Source organism: Lonchura striata, chromosome 22 (assembly GCF_050655825.1).
Source record: "Lonchura striata isolate lonStrDom1 chromosome 22, ASM5065582v1, whole genome shotgun sequence".
Classification (NCBI taxonomy): Eukaryota; Metazoa; Chordata; class Aves; order Passeriformes; family Estrildidae; genus Lonchura; species Lonchura striata.
In genome coordinates, this window is record NC_140724.1 from 1689082 (window position 1) to 1710000 (window position 20919).

The 20919-nt window shown below is 56.3% G+C and overlaps 2 protein-coding genes across 2 annotated transcripts; both read right to left on the bottom strand.

The window, feature by feature from the left end:
• Positions 1–5456: 5456 nt before the first annotated feature.
• Positions 5457–12197, bottom strand: LOC110473378 (indoleamine 2,3-dioxygenase 2). The gene is made up of 10 exons (XM_021535861.3): positions 11724–12197; positions 11109–11204; positions 10423–10542; positions 10110–10228; positions 9778–9792; positions 9277–9376; positions 8960–9077; positions 8817–8868; positions 6906–7054; positions 5457–6230 (listed from the first exon to the last, which is right to left on the bottom strand). The coding sequence occupies exons 1-10, from the start codon at positions 12024–12026 to the stop codon at positions 5860–5862; spliced, it is 1443 nt and encodes a 480-aa protein (XP_021391536.2). The 5' UTR covers positions 12027–12197; the 3' UTR covers positions 5457–5859.
• A 539-nt stretch (positions 12198–12736) lies between these two features.
• On the bottom strand, positions 12737–20895 carry LOC110473390 (disintegrin and metalloproteinase domain-containing protein 32). Its single transcript, XM_085559140.1, has 18 exons — positions 20420–20895; positions 20213–20291; positions 20009–20085; positions 19702–19894; positions 19458–19523; positions 19126–19197; positions 18330–18496; positions 17827–17908; positions 17517–17653; positions 16742–16928; positions 16412–16501; positions 15918–16116; positions 15379–15487; positions 14900–15083; positions 14500–14580; positions 14303–14420; positions 13255–13408; positions 12737–13038 (listed from the first exon to the last, which is right to left on the bottom strand). The coding sequence occupies exons 1-18, from the start codon at positions 20593–20595 to the stop codon at positions 12876–12878; spliced, it is 2334 nt and encodes a 777-aa protein (XP_085415266.1). The 5' UTR covers positions 20596–20895; the 3' UTR covers positions 12737–12875.
• Positions 20896–20919: the final 24 nt, after the last annotated feature.

A 20919-nucleotide genomic window follows, 5' to 3' on the forward strand; every position in this document is an offset into this window, starting at 1 on the left:
GACTGCAGGCTGTGGTGACTAACTTGGCAAACAGGCTTTCGGGGAGCCGTGGCACATCCTCCGTGTGACACCAGTGACGTGCCACCATGCAGGCACTGGTCAAACACTGCTCCCAGCCTGGCTGGGCACCCTGGGCAGCAGAGAAATGCTGAGAGCCTCATCAGGACCTGCCAGTCTTGTTCCCACCCTTTGCCCCACATTAAGCTATTTTTGTTGTAGTGCCAATGTTTGGATCTCTGCTTTCTTTATTTACCAACAGCTGTAATAGTGCAATGTTTTACAAACACTGGTCAGACACCAAGGATTTTAGGGAAATAAGGTCCCAAGGGTCCCTCAAGGCATCCTTAATCTGATAACAAAGACTTACCATCTCCCAGCCCTGCATCATCCTCTTAGCAGTGGTGACTTCTCAGTCTGTTCCCCAGCCCTCTCCATATTAGGTGTAATTTAGCAGCTCCTCTCTCCTCCCCCATGCTGTAATTAGCACTTTTTGGCTTGACTCATGGCCTGTAATCATATCTGGCCTGCAGTAGCTCTGCAGAGCTGAGCCCTTCCCCAGGTGCAGATAAGCCTCTGCTGGTGCCAAGGTGCGTGTTCCGAGGGACACGGTGCTCCAGGCACAGCCCCAGGTGTGGGGAAGTGGCAGCACAGAAAGAAAGTGAAGGCAATTGTTTTCTGTGCTCTCACATCCCTCCCAATGGGAAATCACAAGGCAAATTTGGTTGCTATTAATAAATTGTTTAGAGACCTGTGGCTGAGGTGTGCAGAAATGGAGCCTGGCCAGGTGACAAGGAAGTGTCCCCCCAGAAGAGCCCTGGGCTGGTCCCTGATCACAGTGCAGAGACATTTGGGCCACAGGTGTGACAGCGCTGGGGACTTGCTGCCTTGCCAAGGTGCTGGAAGTGGTTCTACAGCAGGGCAGTTTGGGATGCAGCATTCGGAGCCCCTGGGGGCTCCCAGGAATGCAGCAGGTCCAAAGCTCTGCTCCAGCAACACAAGTGAGGCAGGAGTTGGGGCAGGTGCTCTGAGATAAACTCAGCGGAGAGTGGAGAAAGATGGGGATAGAAATGAGCAATTCTGGCACAGACCAGGAGCACGGGGAGAGGAATGGCAGCCGTGGCTCAGACTGGAATTGGCCACGGCTCCAGTGGGACCTTCAGGATGTAACAGCAGCCTGGGGACCCTGAGATGGGGCTGCAAACTGCCAGACACTTTGGGGAGGTTGATCATGAATGAGTTTATGGCTTATGAGGGGTTTGTAAGGGAGCCAGGACCCAGATAATGGGGGATTTTAATTACTTGGCTATTGATGGATATAATAAGCGTGCAGCAAACCACAAAGGGAAACCTATGGCTGGAGGGGAGAGTGAGATTGATCTATGCACAGCATGCTAAATCACTTAAATCATTCAGAGCCTCTTCTGGCCCCAGCTCCAGGAGCAGAGCCAACTATGATAAATAAGGCTGGAATCGGGAAGTGTCTAGAATCCAAATGTCTGTATTCCTGTTCGATTTCAAATATTCACCGGACAAAAGCAGCAAAGCACTTGGCTGAGGCTGCCTGGGGGCTGTGGGAATTCCTGTGGAGGGGGCTTGTTGGAAAGGATGGATAAATAAAGTTGCCTGGCAAAAGATTCACAATAGTACAGCCAGGATGAAGACAATCCCCCCTTCTGGTTGAACAATGCCCTTGCCTACAGGTAGGTCCAAGGGTCAGATGGACTGTTCAATCTCATTCCAATGTACAGTTCATCCCACACCTGCAACCCTCCCCTGAAGCATCAGGACTCTGTGACCCCATTGGCCTAAGTCCTGTTCCAGCCCACCTTGAAGCCCCCTGATAAGGGGTCTCTGAGGGGCCAGATGCCCTCTTGGAGGGACTGGCAGCCTGGCACCAGGAAAGGTGCTCAGGAACTTTTGCACAGATTTGTCTCAGCAGTGACCAGGGTGAGACCTGGGCATGACAAGGAGGGACCCAGAGGCCAAAGCGATTGAGAATGATGGAAAGTCTGAGCCAACTGTGTGGGTGGGATGACGGGCTGGGCATTGCCCAGGGAGCCCGGCAGGCAGGGCTGGCCACCTCCTGCGGGCTGGTCCCAGGGCTGGTGAGGCTCTGTGAGGTTTGGTGCATCGAAGGTGTGCCCAGGTGAGGCCACCTTGGGCATGTACCAGGCTTCCTTCTCCATCACACAGGCCTGACCATCAGATATCATGGGGAAAATCTGCTTAACACAAAAGCAAAGAGTCAGGAGTCAGGTGGACGCTCCAATATGTGGCTGGAAGAGCTGTTGGGATACTGGGCAGCTCTGAGTGGCAGCTCCACAATGGAAACATGTGCCTCAGTGCTGCAGGAACAGGGCCTGGCTCCAGAGATAAGGGAGATTTCTGTGTGGGTGGCACTGATTTGGGGCTGGAGCTGCTGCTCTGGATGTGGACAAGGGCTGTGACATCTCTCCTGTTTTTCCATCCACTCCCTGGCAGGCGCCAGTTCCAGCTGACCCAGCAGATCCTGCTGGGCTCAGGGAGCTGGTGCAAAATCCAGTTCTCAGTCATGTGGATCCTGGGCAGCCTGCACATCCCAGCCTCACTGCAGAGATGTACCTCTGGGAGCTGAGGTCTGGGGGCAGCACCTCTGACAGAGGGAGGGGAGCAGCACTTTTACTGCTTTTCCCTTGCTGAAATACCATTAGTTCTATCACTGAGCTGCAGAAATGGCCTTAACCCTGCCTGTTCCAGTGCTCAGGTTGTCCCAGCAGAGCCTGGACAGTGCTGCTCAGGAGAGGAGGTGGCTGTGGCTGGACTCACCCCTCACATTCTGGGCCATGCAGTGCCTGCCAAAACAAACCCTTCAGGACAGAGCAGGGCCTCAGGCTGGCAGCCTGTGGCAGCACAGCTCCCACTGGTGGGATGCACCATGGATGCCAAGCACACGGTTATCCTCAAACACATCATGCCATTTTTAGGCACAGGCATAAATTATTTAAATGCCACGTGCTTCCAATCAGAATGCACCTGAGACCTTAGATGTCTGTGTCTGGTGATCAGTGTTAGACAGCAGTGCTTTGAAAACAGAGAGGAATCAAAGCTCTCTTGGAGCAGCTGTCCCAGCCTGCCAGGAGAGCACACAGGAAAGGAAAGGCCTGAGCCCCACTGTGGCTCCCTGTCTGCTGCTTCCAGAGTGGCAGGATCCTTACTGCACTCCATTGCAAAGGAGCTGCAGCTGATTGTCTGTGAGCTGGCTGTGACGGAGCAATTGGTAACCACGGAGCCTGTGCTGTGTAGTTTGCTGGCCTGGGAACGCCGTGGGCTGACTCCTTCTCTGCAGTTTCTTAGGCACCTTCCTTGCTCACCAGAAGAAGGGGAGTGTGCTCTCCAGAGCAGGAGCCCCCTTGGCTCTCCAGAGCCCCCTGACATGATCAGCCTCTCTATTTCCCATCTCCCCTCTTCTCTTCTGATGTGACACAAATCCATCCTCCTTGTTCCTGAGGACCTGCTCCCAGCCCGGTGGCATGGGGCAGCTTGCTCGGGGAAGGGAGTTTGCAGGAGGAAGAAAACCCTGCTGGGGGTCCCGTGGCCCTGCCTGGCATCGGCATCGCTGCTGCCAGCGGGGTTTGGGCATTTCCAACACAAGCAGAGCCCTCGTCCCCCGCAGGGCCAGCCTGCCCCAGCTCCCTCCAGTCCTGGCTGTGTTCCTCATTTAGATGGAGTGATTTTTCCCCTGGTCCAAGTTTGCTGTTTTCCTGAAATGGTCTGAAACTTAATAGGCCAAGACAATCATTGGGATGAAATATTTCCTACATTAAATATGCAGCAGCTATTCAGAAATGAAGATCAAGTGGCAGGAGCGCTGCCAGGCAAAGATTTAAGGGTGCTGACACATTCCCGTGGGTTGTTTACTGAAGTCCTCTCCGAAGCCCCAGTTTTAGGTCTATATTCAAAAAAAGGGCACAAAATACAGTTTAGCAACAGCTTAATAATTCAAGCTAGAGTGTGCTGAGCTTGTCTTTGCCCTTATGGGAAAAACATTGCATTTCAAAGGACCTTGACTCTCTTCTGGTAGTGCAGAAGGGGCAATGCCAGGGCTATTTTTGTACCAAGACACTGATTGGGTGTGAATCCTGCCTCTGGTGGCTGTGCCAGCAAAACCTGGGGAGGCAAAACAGAGCCATATGGTCCGATTTCCCTAAAGAATCTGGGTGTGCTGACTTCCTAGAAAAGGGCAACATAGGCACCTGGCATTATAAAAAAAGCTTTAGCACGGCTCCTGGCACAGAGCTCATGGCTCTGCCCACTGAGCCCAGGTCAGTGGTGTGAGGTGAGCCCATTCCTGCAGCCACAGGCCAGGCAGTGACACTTGGGAGCTGGCACGGCTGGGTGGGCAGTGACACTCGGGAGCAGGCATGGGTGGGCAGTGACACTCAGGAGTGGGTACGGGTGGGCAGTGACAATGGGGAGCGGGCAGGGGTGGGCAGTGACACTTGGGAACAGGCAGGGTGGGCAGTGACACTCAGGAGCAGGCAGGGTGGGCAGTGACACTTGGGAGCTGGCACGGGTGGGCAGTGACACTCGGGAGCAGCCAGGGCCAGGCAGTGACACTCGGGAGCTGGCACGGGTGGGCAGTGACACTCGGGAGCAGCCAGGGCCGGGCAGTGACACTCGGGAGCGGGCACAGGTGGGCAGTGACACTCGGGAGCTGGCACGCCCAGCACGGGGGCTGCTCTTGGGTCTCACTTCACCTGCAGCAGTGTTGGAGGAGCCTCTCTATCGGGCTGACCCTGGACCAGGCTGCGTGGTATTCTGCTGCCAGTACCTAGTGAGGATCAGGGTTCTGTCAGAAGTATTTTTCCCATGGAGAAGCCATGTGTCCCCATGTCCCCTACTACAGCACTGTGTTATCACCGAGTCTTAAAGTGAAGCCCATGTGACCCCCCAGTGTTGCAGCTTTGCCCCTGTGTCATCCTGAGTCCTTAATGAACCCCGAGGGGCAATGGAATTGGCCATGGAGAGCAACCCCTGTGCCACCCTGAGCAACCGCTGTAGCCCTGTGCCTCGGTACAGCCTCTTCCCGTGCACGCAGCCTCCTGGACAGCCGCACTGGTCCCACCGCTTGGCTCCCTTCTCTCATCCACGCTCCTCTCGCGGCTGCGTTTGAGTGCCTTCAGCATCACTCCCGCGATGGGAGAGTCGGCGTTTGTTGGACTTCCCCTGTGGAGCAGTCACGGTCCCTTTGCAGGTGTGGCGGGACGGGAGCCGTGTCCGGGTGCCAGCGGCCGGGGGTCACAGCGAGGAGCTCCTTCTCTGTCCCCCTTCGCTGTCCCCCGAACCCCTCGGCCCTGCACCCCCCAGTCCCCAGCCGCGTCCAGCTCGCCTTCCCGGCCCCGCTCGGGTCCCCTGCTGCCAAACGCGGCTTTCTGCCGCCACCTGGTGATGGACACGGGCCCAGCCTCACACACTGGTCAGCAATTGCTGCTTTATTCGCCCGTGTGACCCACCCGTGTCCATCCGAGCGCCGGCCCCGCGCCGGGCTGCAGTGGGGAGGAAGCGGGGCTTGGAGGGACACAGCTCTTCCCTGGGGCCCGGGGATGATGTGCTGGCATCAGTGCCACAGGAGGACACCGCGCCCGTCCCGGTGCCAGGGGAGGATGCTGAGCTCGCTGTGTGCCTGCTGGGGGGAGGCAGCAGTAGCAGCAGCAGCGCTGTTCTCTCCCACCAGCCCCGAGCGTGTCCCTCATGTCCCGGACGTGCACAGGTGGGAAGGCTGCTGCTGATGGGAGGTTTTGGATCTTGGCTTGTGCCTTGCAGACAGACTCCAAAGCCCCTTGGCCTCCTGCGCCCACTTTGGACAACCCTCGGGGTAGGTCAGGCACTTATCATCCCCTCCCTGGTGGTGTCCCTGATGCTCTTCAGGAAGCTGAAGATGTGGGAGCCGCCGGTTCCTTTCGCCTCCAGGGCAGACGGGGGCTTTCCCGCAGAGGGGCCGGCCCTGGCGCTCGGCTCTGCCCGCCTGGCCTTGGCTTTGGCCGCCGCAGCGGCGATGTACTTGGTGACGATGGTGATGTGGTAGGACCTGAAGTCCGCCAGCGCAGCCACGCAGCGGTTGAAGGCGGCGCGGAGCCGCGCGTCCCCCGAGGAGAGCACGAGCTGCCTCAGGGACACGGCGCCGTGGATCTCCTCCACGAAGGCTCTGTGCGCCGGGGGCATGTACTGCCTCATCCTGCGCAGGAAGGCAGCTGCGGGACACCAGCAAAGCAAGGAATAAGTTGTGGGCAAGTGGATTAAAGGACCCAACCCTCTAGGAGAGGTGGCCTGGAGCTGTGGTGCTGGCACAGTTTGAGGGACCTCTGACAGCCTGCACAGCCTCCTCTGCCTCCAATTAAGTGAGAAAGAAAACCCATATTAGGTCAGTGCTCCATTAGGGCTGGTGCTAACCCTAAAAGGCAGGGTTTAGCCCTGCTCCCAGCCTTTTGGTTTGTTTGTTTGTTGGGTTTTTTTGGTTTTGTTGTTTTTTTCTTTTTTTGCCAGTAAAGCAGTTTTGCTAATTTCTGGTAAATATTTCTGTTGTGGGCTGGACTAAAGTGGAGCTTTATGAATGGCCTCTCACTGGCAGGATGCCTACACACTCTGCTCCCTCATCTCTCGGCCCATAGAGAGCCTCAGCAAAAAGCTGACATGCAAGAAGCCAAATGCGTGCTTTTGTGAATTTATCACAGTGAGGGAGCACCTGCCAGAGCCACATGTATAACCTTCCTCCCTGGCACTGGGCAGAGCCTGGTCCCAGCCAGGCTGAGGATGAGATGGGCACATGTCCTCCTGCCTGACAGAGCTGGCACAGTCATGGAAATCGCTCTGGCTCATCTCTTCCCCGGCCCCTCATCTTTTTGGAGAAGGAAAGGCCCGTGGCTCACCGCTGTCCTCGCGGTGGCAGATCCCCAGGAGCTCATCGAAGGCGTGCAGGACCGTGCTCTGCGCCGCGCTGCCCCCCGAGAACGCCATGGGCTCCAGGGACACCCCCTCGTAGATGAGCCCCTGCGCCATGGCAGGGTTGTCCTTCCAGCTGAGCAGGAGACACGGCAGTCAGGCAGCGGCCATGGGGCTGGGGACAGGGGCCTGTGAGCAGGGACCCTGGGCTGGCAAGATTGAACAAAACTTTCCTGGCCCAGCCCGTGGATCTCGTCCTCCAATGCAGCCATGTCAACCTTCTTCAAACAGGAGATAAACTTGGAAATGAGATACTGTGCCAAAGCACACAGTGAGCCCATTGGGGTAAGGAGAAATCCTTAATTTTCCTTTGCCAGAAGAACATTCTCTGGGATCGCCATGCCCTGGTGAGCACCCTGTGGCATGGTGCTGGGAAACATTGCCCTGCCTGGCTGCACCTCCTGCTCCAGCTCAGGAGGTTTCTGCAAGCAGAGCTGCCTTAGGTGTGCGGGAGGGGAGGGGGCACTTGTCTGGGCAACAGTGGCGCTTTACATCACTTGTGTATGTCAGTGGCCGTTTGGAAAAGCAGGTAGCCACCCAAACACTCCTTTGAGCCCCTGAAGTTTGGATTTTCCTTTGTTCTTGTTACTCAAGGTGATGTCTTTTTAAAAGCATTTAAAAGTAAAATAGAGGTCAGGCCAGCCTGCCTCTTTATTGCTGCAGATAACAAGGCAAGGGTGGGATTTCTTCCTTCTGAAGCTGCTGGTCCTGGGCAGGTTGGGAGCCAGCATTGCTGGCTCCTCACACACACACCCTGAGCTCAGACCCTGTCAGCCCCTCTTGTGCCGAAATAGAGAAGTGCTCACACCCAAATGGAGACAGAAGCTATGATTTCAGGGAGGTGAAGTGCCTGGCATAAAAATATCTGTTGGCCTTTAGCAGAATGCACTATTCCATGAGGCTTTCAGTGCTGGCTGCAGTGTCTGTTGGGCTACAGGAAAAGATTTTACACAAACTGCAGAGAAAATAGATTCACTATCAGATACCAGAATATTTTTAGTTTTCCCAGGATTGTATTTATAGTAACCTCTACTAGTGGGAAGTTCTTACAAGCAGAAGGGAATTTAAAAGGCATGTTTTCCCAAGCTGATGACCATCGAGACAAGGTCAGCTTGGATAAAAAATGAGAGAAACTTAATCATGATGCATGGAGCCTTTTACTTGGGAATGCTGAGATAAGATGAAGAAGAAGAGAAATAAAAATAGAATCCCTCTGAGAAGTCTTGGACCTAGTGTCTGCAGATGCTGCAGCCCCACAGGGGTGCTGAGGGATGGTGAAGGCACCACACTGGGCTCCTGGGCTGTGGTTCTGCCCTGCCCAAACAGCATCTGCAGTACTGGGGGGGGATTTTCTTTTTTTTGAACTGACAGATTTGTAACAGAGCAGCAGCAAGAGGATTGTTACAGATGTTTCCTGAACACGCAGTGGGAAGAGCCTCTGCTCAGCTTTTTGCAGCTTTGTGTACACAGTGTGGAAGGGAAGAGAAATTCCTCTTCTCCTGTCAAAACTGTTCAGGCAAGAGCAGGAAAGATTCATTTGTGCACAATTCTGGCTGTTGGGGCTGTCAGGGCTGAGCTGAAGTGTGGGATGGAGAGAAGCTGGAGGGAGGCAGACCCCAGCCCCTGACCACAGTCCATGCCCAACTGCCTAAGAATTCCTGAATGACAGGATCATGATGCTCTAGGGAGCATCACTGCCAGATATAGTGCTGCTCCCTACCCTGCCCTGGGGAACTCCATATCCCATCTGGGCTGCCCCTTCCCTGCACATTCCCAGCTCCCCTCAGCCCTGGGAGCTGCCAGCACAGTGGCTCTGAAGGGAAACAGGCTCCACTTACCCAGAGAGAAAGATCCGGATCACAGAGTAGAATACTTCTGGATCCACATAGTCTAGGAGGAAGTCAGTCAGATCAGAGGTGGTGGGCAGTTACAGCCATGTGTGCCATGCACTGCAGCATGCACAGGCACCAGCTGCTCTCACCGTGCATCCGCCTCAGCGCCTTACTCATGGCCTCGATGGCCCCTGCCAGCTCCTCCAGGGCTCTGTGCAGGGCCTCCTCATCACACTGCACGATGGCACCAAGGGCCTGTGTGATTGCCTGCGGGAGGAGGAGGGAGAGCACCCAGTCACAAAGGGGTAGGATGTCTGTGTACGGTGACTCTGAACATTTGCTGCCACCCATGGCAGTGCTGCCCCTTCCCCAGCCCTGATTCAGGGGACAGGAACACCTTGTGGGTGCACCTTGGGCACTTTACAGTGCAGGCAAGCAAAGAGCCCCAACACATGGCAGTACCCACCTTAATGCCAGGCACAGCTGCCTTCTCAACAAGCAGGGTGACGAGGATGAAGCCCCGCAGGCTCTCTCCCCCAGGCAGTGTGACGATCGTGTCCAGGTTCCTGCACAAAGGGGCAGAGGAGAGGAACTGGGGGCGTGGTGGCTCAGGATTTCCTTACACACTGTGGGACCCACTGAGCCCTTGGAGCAAAACCATCCCAGACTCCAGAGCCTCTTATCTGCACCCCCAGAGAGGAGCTGGCACAGAGTGAAAGGGGAGCAGGACTGCTCGGGTTTAGGGGCCCTGCCATCCTCGCCGTGCCCTCCCCATGGCCCATGGCCAGTGGGTCTGTGCAGCCAGAGCAGACAGTGGCTCTGCTGCAGTCCCTTTGCTGTCACAGTGGCACTTGTGTGACAAATACAACACACATCAAGAGAGGTTCAGCCCAAGCAGTGCTACAGAGCTGAGCCAATCCAAACAAAACCAGCACTGCTAGAAAATAAATGAGCAGTAACTACTTACTCAATTTCCAGAGGCCTGAAGACATTTCAGTTGTGGCCAAATGCACAAGAAAAGGAGAGAGAGAGAGAGAGAGAGATTATAAATTGTTCTAGTAACAGTCCATGCCCTGCAGGGAATAGAGGAGCTGTTCCCAGGGGCTGCTCCCAGAGACACCCATGTCCCCACAGAGTTCCTGTGTCCACACCCATGAGGCCAACCCCAGCACAGGCGGGATTCAAGGGGCTTTGGCAGAACAGGAGCAGTTTGGGAGCAGTCTGTCCCTGACACCTGCTCATCACTGCTGCCCAACCACAGGAAGAGCGCGCTTGGTCCGCTGGCATTTGCCTGTTTACCCGTTGGGGTCCTTCCTCCTCCAGTTGGCCAGCACAAAATCTGCGTGGCTGAGGATGGGCGGGAGGCCCAGGGCCTGTGAGACCTCCCAGAAGGGGACGGCAAGGTTTCGGGGCAGGACCTGAGTGTCACAAAGCACAGGGTAAGGGGGAGACGTACTCAGGCTGCAGAAAGATGCCTATCTGCAGGAAGGAGTGGGCACGCTCCTGCTGCAGCCACAGGAAAGGGGCTTTGCTCCATGGGGTAAGTTCTAAGGGAGCAGCATCAGCTCCCGGACCCCAAGGAGCAGGCGAGCCTGCTTTACCTTGCCTTTACCTGCATGGTGCCCTCCTCGCCCTCCTGCCAGACGTAGCCCATGGTGATGAAGCTGAGCACCAGGTGTGCCAAGTGCAGTTCCTCACGTCCTCGGAGCTGCTGGGTGCTCAGCTGCGGCATCTGCCAGGGAAACCCTTGTGAGCAAGGAGCAGATCCAGCAATGCCAAGACCCCTGTGGTGGAGGGGCTGCCCTGCCAGCCAGGGGGAACCCTCCTAGTTCTTCTCCCCTGCCTTTGTGCCTCCCTTCCCACCCACTCTGCAGGATTTGCTCCTGCTGCACTGTTACTGGTTTGTGAGCAGGGACAGTAATCCATGGGGTTTTCCTCAAAAACAGTCCCTCCTCCTGGTGCTGGGATGCCCATGGGAGCCAGCTGATCCCAAAAGGGTCGAGCCTGACTGGAAGTTGATAGAGCACCTGTGCTCCTTTGGCAGGGAGCATGGCTGGGATGAGACATGGTTCTTGTGACATCTAGAGGGGCCCTGCTCCAGCCCTTGCTGGCTGCTGAGCACTTGGATCTGGTGCAGGAGTTATTTCTGTGCCAAAGGTAAGACTTTGCTGTTGCCTGGTGTCAGTCCTGGCTCAGCACACATCTGTGCTGCTGGGCTGCTTTTGCAGGTTTTTCAGACGCTGCTGTGTCAGACTAAGGTTTGGGAGAGCTCCGGAGGCAGGAAGGAGAACGCCATACCTGGTGAACACGTGCACGGAGCCGATGGCTTGTGATCAGCTGGGGCAGCTCCCGGGCGATGTCCATCCAGGGGCCGTAGGGCGCCGGCAGCTCTGTCTTGGTGGAGAGAGGCAGAGGGAGGGCTGTGAACGTGCCCAGGCTCCCAGCACCCACCCAGCCCCGCACACCGCTGCCGATGGCTTGTGTCTGCTTCCCCGTCCTGTGAGGTGAGCCTGTGCGCTCACAAATTAATGGATGGTGAACACGATCTGTCTGTGCCCACCCACTCCCACTGCGGAGCCAGGCCAGTGATAAATAGCCCCACTTTGGGCACAGGACACCTGCCCTTCTTGTGCTCCCCAAAACCCCGTAGCACCATGGCCAGTGTGTAAATGGCAGAGCTCTTCAGCTCTCCTCTGTACTACTTGCTGCAGATGCTGTCATCATTTTAAAGGGTAGGGGTTTGTCCTATGAAACTGCCCGTGCCAGAATAGCACCTGCCTTCTTCATTGCTCTTTGTAAAGTGTTACAGCAAAATGCTAAATCAGAGCTCCCCCCAAAAGCTGCTCACCAACCCCTCTATTTTCCTGTCTGCCTCCTGTGGCTTGCGGATGGGGAGGCACAGCCAACTCCTACCAGAGGATCAGGAAGCAGGAAGCCAAACTCCTCGGAGACTTGAAACCTGGTCAGTGCCAGGGGCAGCGAGGGCTCCTCAGGGTCACCACTGGCCTCCATGGCTGGACGCTGGCTGCCAGACGTTGCTCTGACCTGGCCACCCCACTGGCAGTATGTGCTGAGCCAGCACCAGCACCTTGTCCTGGGGGTCGGGCCTGGCTGCCCAATGGCCAGAGGGTCTGAGGAAACACGGCTAAAGGTTGCTGATAAGGTTTTGTCTGGAGAAACATTAAACTCTGTCCCCATGGGGTGGCATCCACCCATGGGAAAGCCTTGGGTGACCTGTCTCTGGGACAGGTCTCCTCCCAGGACTGCCCTGAGGAGCTGCCATGGGCTGGGAGGTGGCCTGGGGCAGCAGCATCTCAGGCAGGAGCAGCCTCCCAGCCTGGCGGTGGTTGATGCTGGCACCTGGCCAGAGATGCACAAACACAGCGGATGCTGCTGCTTTCCCCACAGTGCTGGGGTCACTGGGGCTGCCGGTGGGGTCCCACTGCCAGAGGGGGGTCAGCAGGATGCTCTGAGCAGGGCCTTCCCAAACAGCAGCTTTCTGGGGAAAACCAGCCCTGAGAGTGCTGCCTGTGCAGACAGTGGCTGGAGGCACTGTGAGGGAAGGGAAGGGCCAGGGTACCACAGCAGGACTGACATCCCCGTGGGGTGCAGGTCCAAGCCCGGGGGTACCACAGCAGGACTGACATCCCCGTGGGGTGCAGGTCCAAGGGCACTGCAGGAAACATAGATGTCACATACAAAACAGAGGTGACACCTTCACAGTCAGCACCATGGCCACTACACAGGCAGTGGCCATCCCTGGTGCCCAGCTCTGAGGAAGGGGGCCATGAGCCACACACATCCACAGTCACACAGGAGAGGTCCACTTCAGAGGGAGCCACAGCACCTGAGCCAGCCCTGCCGAACAGTCCCCAGCATCAGGCAGCTTCACAGCCCTCACAGATGGGCAAATCCCAACCACCACCACGTGGCCATAGAGAAAAGGGGGCAATCTCAGCAGCTGTGGCCCCAAGAGCAGGGTTAATTCTGACAAAAAACATAAACTATGCAAGCATAAAAACATGGGGCACTGGCCATGACACCAGCTTTGCCCAACACCTTTAATTAGTGCCCGTGGTGCTGCCCCAGCGCTGGCTCTGGTGTTGGGTGTGTGTCTGTCTTCATCTCCAGCTCCGGCTCGGGTTCTAGCTCTGTCTGCAGCTCCGGGGTCAGCTCTGGGTCTGGCTCCAGGTTTAGCTCCAGCTCCCTGTCCGTGTCCTGGCTGGTGCTGTGGGGGACCTACAGTGGGGCCTGGGCCCTGACTTGGTTCAGGGAGTGCCTCAGCCTGAGGTCACCTCTGCCCGAGGATCACCTCAAGCTGGGCAGTGTCCTCATGTTCCCATGGGGATCACCTTATCCCCCTCCCTCCCCTCTCCAGGGATCCCCTCAGCCCCCTCGCACACCCTCCTCCCCTGGGCACCCCGAGCCCTGGGGCCCCACTCACCCCTGGGTGCCCGGCGGCCGCTCCCCGTGGCGCGGGCCCAGCAGCTGCTGCCGCCACAGGCCGAGCCCCAGGGCCGCCGTGAGGATGAGCAGAACCAGGCTGGAGCCCAGCACCAGCCAGGCCATCTCGCCATCCTCCAGGGCTCGCTGCAGGCCTGGCGGGAGACAGCTCAGCTGGGCACAGGCACTGCCGGCCCAGCTGGGCACAGACACTGCCATTCCTGCCAGGCACAGGCACTGCCGGCCCAGCTGGGCACAGACACTGCCATTCCTGCTGGGCACAGGCACTGCCGGACACAGGCACTGCCAGCCCAGCTGGGCACAGGCACTGCCGGCCCAGCTGGGCACAGACACTGCCATTCCTGCCAGGCACAGGCACTGCCGGACACAGGCACTGCCAGCCCAGCTGGGCACAGGCACTGCCAGCCCAGCTGGGCACAGACACTGCCATTCCTGCCAGGCACAGGCACTGCCAGCCCAGCTGGGCACAGACACTGCCAACCCTGCTGGGCACAGGCACTGCCGGACACAGGCACTGCCAGCCCAGCTGGGCACAGGCACTGCCGGCCCAGCCGGGCACAGACACTGCCATTCCTGCCAGGCACAGGCACTGCTGGCCCAGCTGGGCACAGGCACTGCCATTCCTGCCAGGCACAGACACTGCTGGCCCAGCCGGGAACAGACACTGCCATTCCTGCCAGGCACAGGCACTGCTGGCCCAGCTGGGCACAGGCACTGCCAGCCCAGCTGGGCACAGACACTGCCGGGCACAGGCACTGCCGGCCCTGCTGGGCACAGGCACTGCCGGCCCAGCTGGGCACAGACACTGCCGGCCCTGCCAGGCATAGACACTGCCAGCCCAGCCGAGCACAGGCACTGCCGGCCCAGCTGGGCACAGACACTGCTGGCCCTGCCAGGCATAGACACTGCCAGCCCTGCTGGGCACAGACACTGCCAGCCCAGCTGGGCACAGACACTGCTGGGCACAGACACTGCCAGCCCAGCCGGGCACAGGCACTGCCGGCCCAGCCCACGGCTGCCCCACTCACCTCCCTCTGTCAGCTGCAGGCCGCTGTCCTTGCTGCCCCCCCAGCGTGACCCCCTCCTGCGGCAGTCGGGGGGCTGCCAGCCCGGGTGGCAGTGGCAGTTGCCCTTGTTGTTGCACACCTGCAGGGCCAGGCAGGGGTACAGGTGTGCAATGGCCTCGTAAAGCCTGCCCCCCCAGCCCAGCACCCGTGGGACTCACGCCGTGGCCATGGCACCTTGCTTTGCTGTCACAGTTCTGTCCGAGCACCGAGAGTGGGTGGCACGTGTTGTTTATACACACCTGGGAAAAACCATGGCAGCTCCAGCCCAGCACTGCCTCACCCATACAGCACTCAGCACATCAGGCTATGGCCCAAAGGGAAATGAGAAATGAAAACACACTAATAAAAAAAAAAAAAAAAAAAATCCAAAGAAGCCACAGTTCTGCCTGAATCCAGGTCATTTTAGTGCTCACACCCCACCAAACCTTTAATGCCATGTTTGCAAGTTTTTACAGTGTTTTTAAATATCAAGCATACTGCTGCAAGGAACAAGCACTTCTATGATCTTGTTTACAGTTTCTATTTGCCATTTCAGATGATTGCAGAATATTTCCTTACCCTTCCAGTGCCACACTTTGTTCCTGGAGGAACTAGAAGTGGATCCAGCCATATGGGTACATTCAGGTAGTTCAGAGACACACACAGATGATGCCGCACTCGGGCGTATATCACGGCAGCAGCAGATGATGAGAAGGGCTTGTAGGATGGGTATGTGCAGATTAACTTCCCACACCTGAGATCCCTGGAAAGCCAATTTGCACGGGATGTGTATCAAACAGACACAGACACACACAGATCCTGCCTCATGAACACTGGAACATTAAACAGCACAGTCTGCTGTGAAAACATCAGCAGGACTAGGAGGTCTGAGGGAGGATCTGTGACATAAGGAGAGTCACCATATCAAGGAGAACACACAGAGAAGTATTTATTTTTTCAGAAATCTCACCAAAAACTGGAGCCCTGACACTTCTCTTGACTGCCCAACCCCATTAAACATGCATTTTAGCAGAGCCAGTGCTCCCTCTCCAGCGTACCTCCAAGTACAGTGCCGGTACTTGCGGTCGGTCTCGAACCCACAGTGCCCAAACCTGTCCCGCTGGCCATTGATCTCCTCGTAACACACCTTGGGAGCGTTCTTTGAATCTACATGGTTAGCAATAATATTTGTTACCATTAAAAGGAACACAAAGGAACATATTATGGTATCTAATAATTTCATTTTTCATTATTTAATTAGAGAAAACATACCTATCCTTGCCCAAACCCCCAGCAGTCCTGAACCTCAGAAATCAGCAGGGGAGTAGCAAATGGGGAAGTTCTCTGATTGAGTTTGCCCACAGAAAAAAATTTGCTTTTGTTCTTTCCATTGTTATCTGTGAAGCACCGGGGGACTCTGTTAACCAGAGTCAAACCAGAGCTTGAAATGCTCTCCTAGAGCTGTGCCTTCTCTCCAGGAGCCCCAGTCTCAACCGAGCTTGGTGCATTGAAGAGGACAGGTACAAGATGTGCGACTGTGATGCTGTGGCCAACCCTGCCCCTGAGCAGTGCCAGTGCCACTGGCACAGCCTGTTACCTCTCCCATAGAGCCGCTTGCAATGCAGGTCCGAGGACTGGCAGCGTCCCTGGTAGCAGTAGCCAGTGCCATACCCGCACTCGTGCCCATCCTGCACGTACACGTCGGGCGGGCAGGAGGCCGAGGAGCCGCTGCAGAACTCGGGCAGGTCACACTGGGCATCGGCGGCTGGGCGGCACAGCGAGTTCCTCCACTTGAACTGGGGAGCAGGAGGAGCTCTGCAGCCTCCCTCACCTGCCAGCCTCAGCCCACACAACCCCTTCTGACCATGGCCTCAGGGTCCTTCCCCTTGAGGCGCTCAGGTGTGACACTGCCTGGGACAGTCTCTGGGTAATATTCCCCCCAGGGGTTCCCAAGAGCTGAGCTGGGAAGCCCAACCCCAGGAACCTTTCCCATTGCACAGCAGAAGTTTGGCTCTATCTGTCAGCATGGGAACATACCATTTGTCAAAAAATAAATAAGGATTTTGTGATAATTATAAAAATGTCCCTTACCTGACAATTTTTACAACATAATCCAGAGGCACATCTTGCTTTTGGCTTCAGCCTACAGGTTTTAGTGCAACACTTGTCCTTCAGGCATTCCTGGGGACACATGGCAAACCCGTGTTATTTTTATTTTTTGTACGCCCGAGCTTCTCTCTCCCCATTTTACTTGGGCAACACCCAGCAGAAGAAACGGGTAAAGCTGCCACCAGATCGGTGCCACGCAGAAACAATCTCCAGCCCAGCCCAGCCCGCCCTGGGCCGCTCCCCGCCGCGGTGGGCCCCGCTCCTGGGGCTGGAGCCCAGGGCAGGGGTCTGGCCGCGCTGGCCCCGGCCCACCTGGGCTGTGCCGCAGTCGCACTGCTCGCCCGGCTCCACCACGCGGTTGCCGCAGACGGCCCCGCTCCGGCGGGACGGGCGGCGCAGCCGGGGGCTGCCGAACAGGCACCCGCCTCTGCCCTGCTTCAGGAAGGCCTCGAAGTCCCTGATGCTGCAGTTACTGAAGGCTTTCATCCCACTGAAATGTCTAAAATGAAGCAATTATCGGCTTTTGTGTTACACATTCACCGCCCCTCTCTCACCCCGAAGCTCTGTGCAAGTCAAGGGCTGGCCCAGACACTGCCACAGAATACGATGGCCCCAGGGGTCTATTAATTCACCTTATCTACAGCTCATTACTAACAGATTGAAAAACATTCTGAAGTACCTTCATTTTAGAGAGCAAAGGTCTCTTTTGTCAAATTAAGCACTAAATTGCTATTTAATTAATTATTTCTTCTTAGAGGAATCAGGTATTTCTTCACTGAAACAGTGGTCAGGCATTGGAATTGCTGCCCAGGGAGGTGGCAGACTCCCCACTGCTGGAGGTGCTCAAGAAATGACTGACACAGAACTCAGTGCTCTAGTCCACTCCACAAGGTGGTGACTGGTCAAAGGTTGGACTCCGTGGTCCTGGAGGCCTTTTCCAGCCTGAGTGATTCCATGAGTCTGTGATTCTGATTTGTTGTACTTTTTGCGGTGGAATGACAGTGGTAGAGGACACCTCTGACAAGGGGACACCGTGCAGCCACCCTGCTCCCCAGCCCATGCGCCCCAGCCCCTCGGGCAAACTCACAGCGCCTCAGGGCTCATGGTGCAGACGCGCCCGGGGCAGCTGCAGCCTCGGGGGCTGTCGGAGCTCATGCCCAAGCTGTGGCCCAGCACCTGTGCCAGGAGCACGGAGAAGGACTCCAGCGTCACGTTCCCACAGTACTGGAGGGAGGAGAGAGGTGAGCTGCCAGAGCTGAGCGTTCCTTGCAGAGACCCCTGCTCCGGACACGGATCCTCCCACATACTCCCATCAGCCCGGCTCCTGCTGCCCACGGCTGAGTTCACAGCCATGTGGGCTGGTGAGGGACAGGCAGAGAGGACAGCTGGGACCATACCAGAGCCACCGTGGCAGCAGCATCTCTCTGACATGCCTCTCCTGGAGCCGCTGCGCCCACGAGTGCTCCTTGGTCCCTGTAGCTGGAACAGAGGTGGGGTCACTGCTGGTCCCAGGGACCCCCTCTCGCTGTGCTCACTGCAGGATGCTGGCTCTGTACAGCCCAAGTCCCCTTGGTGCCCCCAAGTGTTTGCTGTCCCCAGGAGAGCTGGGGCAGGGTCTGTGTGGTGGGAGGCTGGTGCCTGGTGCTGGGCAGGAACCGGGGGCTGCCACCATTCCCAACACCTCAGCCTGCGTGGATGGCAAGGGATGGACGGCACCATTGCAGCTGCTGCAACACTGGTGTGAATGTCTTGGAAGAAATACTGTAAGGATATTAAGGATTTAGGAAATATGGATTTAAAAAAAAAATTTTGTCAAAAACTTTTTGTCAAAGTTTCAACTTACATTGGTTTGACTGATTGCTACCATGTAACCTTTAACACTAATGAACCCTTATCTTACCCTAAGAGAGAAGCAATGTTGTGTGCCTGTGGCTTCATAGACAACTCTTTCCACTGTAAAAATCGCTGTAGAAGGTCATCTGTGTCCCCTGCTGTCAATATTTTATCCCCCTCTGCCCACAGCTCCAGGGAGGACAGCACAATGGTGACATTAAGGGGATTAAACATCTGAAAGTATAAGAGAGGAAACATTTACTCTCACACCTTCCCTTCATGCAGAGTCACCACTCTGCACACAGTAAACATGGGGGGAAAGTAAATTGCTGCTGTCAGTGCCTCAATCTGCAGCCAAAAAGAATGAACACACCTAAAGAATAAAGAGATATAGCAAGAAGCCTGAGCCAAAGTCCAATAACTTCATAACTGTTAGGGGTTTTGGGAATAACTTCTCATTACACAAGTCGATCATAAGACCACCAGTGGAGTAAAGAACAGGACTGGAAGTTGGTTACAACCACCTGAGAGAAAGCAGGTTAATTGGATCAGTAAGATCAGGGATCTGCTGCACAGAGGGGGAAGCAACCCAGGAGTCCTCAAAATGCAGGGGTTTGGCTGCCCTGAGGCAAACTGCCTGTTTATCTGTACATCTACATGAGACATGGCCATCACACAGAGAAAGATGTTCTTTTGTGGCACACTGACATGTCCAGAGGGAAAACCTTCGCAGGAAATGTGGAATTTTTTACATAACATCTTCCTAAACCTACAAGCAGCTAGCAAAGAGGTGGCTGCTGCTAACATCAACATCCTCCTCGTCCCTCACTGCACTGCAGTACAAACCAGAGTTAAGGACTCACGTTGTTGATTAAATTGAAGGCCTGGATTATGTTCTGCCTTGCAGCATTCGGGTCTGATCCCATATAGTTGTACTGAAAAACAACCCAAGAGGACACGAGGGCAGAAGAGGTGCTTACCAGGGCGAAGCATGTCAATGTTGGAACACTGAAATGATTCTCAACACTGAGCCATGGAGACATGAGCTACAAATTCCTTCTTTCCTACAAAATCCACAGTATGCGCAACTTTTCAAAACAGAAAACAAATCCATGTAAAAGCTGGGAAATGTTACCATTTCCATGCTCACTGAAGTCAGGCAAAGACATGGAAAAAGTGGCTGGTGTAGACTTACCAAAGCCTTGTCCATAACCACGTATACTGTGAGGTACTTGGGAGATTGTGCAGCGGCTGAGAGGGGCTAAAAGAGAAAATGGGCTTCAAAGTACAGGTTCTGTATTCTCTGGTCTCTTCACTGCTGCTGTTGGCTGCGCTTCTTCAAAGCTTGTGTCCAAGTGTCTGGCCACAGCTTCAGCAGAATCAGACCCCTCCTCTCAGGACAGGGACAGAGCAGCAATGTGAGATCAGGCACCGCTCACCTCATCATCCCCGGGGGCCTTGTCCAACATCTCCCAGGCTGCCAGCCCGCCCGGCCCTGCCTCGGGGGGGCTGTGGGCCAGGGGCGCCTGTGCCATCTGCGCCTCACTCACTCGGTACAGCACGTGCTGGGACGCAGGGGAGTAGCCCAGGGGCTGGATCCCGTAGCTCACGTTCTCAAACTGCAGCAAACCCCTGCCAGGGCACCAGCACTGCCCACCTGCTGCTGAGCACTGGCACAGCTGCCCCAGCACCAGCTGTCTCCGGGCTGCCAGGGAGTGCAGCACAGAGACAGGGATGGGGCTTTACCTGAGCCCCGAGCAGGTGTTGAGGGTCACTGCCGAGCGGGGGAAGCCATCGATGTACCCCCAGTAGTGGCAGCCTCCCTGGGACATGAGAGAGGACAGGGAGCCCCTTCCATGGCTGGGCAGGCCATCCTACCCACCACCCAGAGAGCTGCACCAGCTGCCCTGGGCAGAGACAAACAAACAGCCCAAAGCAAGGCCCGGTTACCTCAATGTGGGCAGAATCAGAGTGTAAAGATCCCTGCTCACTGGACACGTAAGTCAGGAAATCATCCGATAAAAAGGCACTACAAGAGGCACAAAGTGAGGTACTTAGCAGCCATTACCCAGAGCTTCTCAAGCTTCTCACAGGTCCTGGAGCCACCAGGGAGCAGGGCAGCCACTGTCAGTGAGGGCAATGCCAGGGCCAACTCACTGCTGCTGCAGGTGGATGGTGTACGGCCTCCCCTCAATCCTCAGGATGTAGGACACTTCCTCCTTGTGCATACAGAAAAGCCGAGAAGGGGAGAATTGGGAACGTGAGGTTGGGGATAGCATGAGCCAAGGCCTGCTGTGAACAGCAAAGGGGGAGCACAGAGTGGGCGCAGCCATCACGGTGCGGGCAGCTCTGCTGTGGTGCCATTGTTACAGCTGCCACCACATCTGTAGTCCCCCAGCCCTCTTCTGCAGCTGAATCTCACTTTCCCCTCCCTTCTCCCAGCCTCCCCTGAGCCCCCCAGCACCATGCCTGCTTCAGCCCCGCCACTCCTTTTGTGCTGGCCTCCAGCTGCTGTGGGACTGTGATCTGGGACCAAACCCACCCACCCACAGGGGACAGAGACCCCCATGGCTGAGCCTGGTCCCGGCGGGCAGGGGGCTGAGGCGTGCCCTGCCCAGCCTCATGTAGCAGCTCCAGGAGCAGCAGGAGCAGCGCTG

What these genes read in the sequence shown, in the direction of transcription:
- LOC110473390 (XM_085559140.1), bottom strand. Translation starts at nt 20,595, where the DNA reads ATGGCTGCGCCCACTCTGTGCTCCCCCTTTGCTGTTCACAGCAGGCCT. An exon ending in ACCATCCACCTGCAGCAGCA is followed by an intron (nt 20,292 to 20,419) that starts GTGAGTTGGCCC and finishes TGCCTCTTGTAG; the next exon opens with TGCCTTTTTATCGGATGATT. An exon ending in ACCATGAGCCCTGAGGCGCT is followed by an intron (nt 16,929 to 17,516) that starts GTGAGTTTGCCC and finishes GCTTCATTTTAG; the next exon opens with ACATTTCAGTGGGATGAAAG.
- LOC110473378 (XM_021535861.3), bottom strand. Translation starts at nt 12,026, where the DNA reads ATGGGTGGATGCCACCCCATGGGGACAGAGTTTAATGTTTCTCCAGAC. An exon ending in TCCTGCTTCCTGATCCTCTG is followed by an intron (nt 11,205 to 11,723) that starts GTAGGAGTTGGC and finishes CTCTCCACCAAG; the next exon opens with ACAGAGCTGCCGGCGCCCTA. An exon ending in TCCGTGCACGTGTTCACCAG is followed by an intron (nt 10,543 to 11,108) that starts GTATGGCGTTCT and finishes TTTCCCTGGCAG; the next exon opens with ATGCCGCAGCTGAGCACCCA.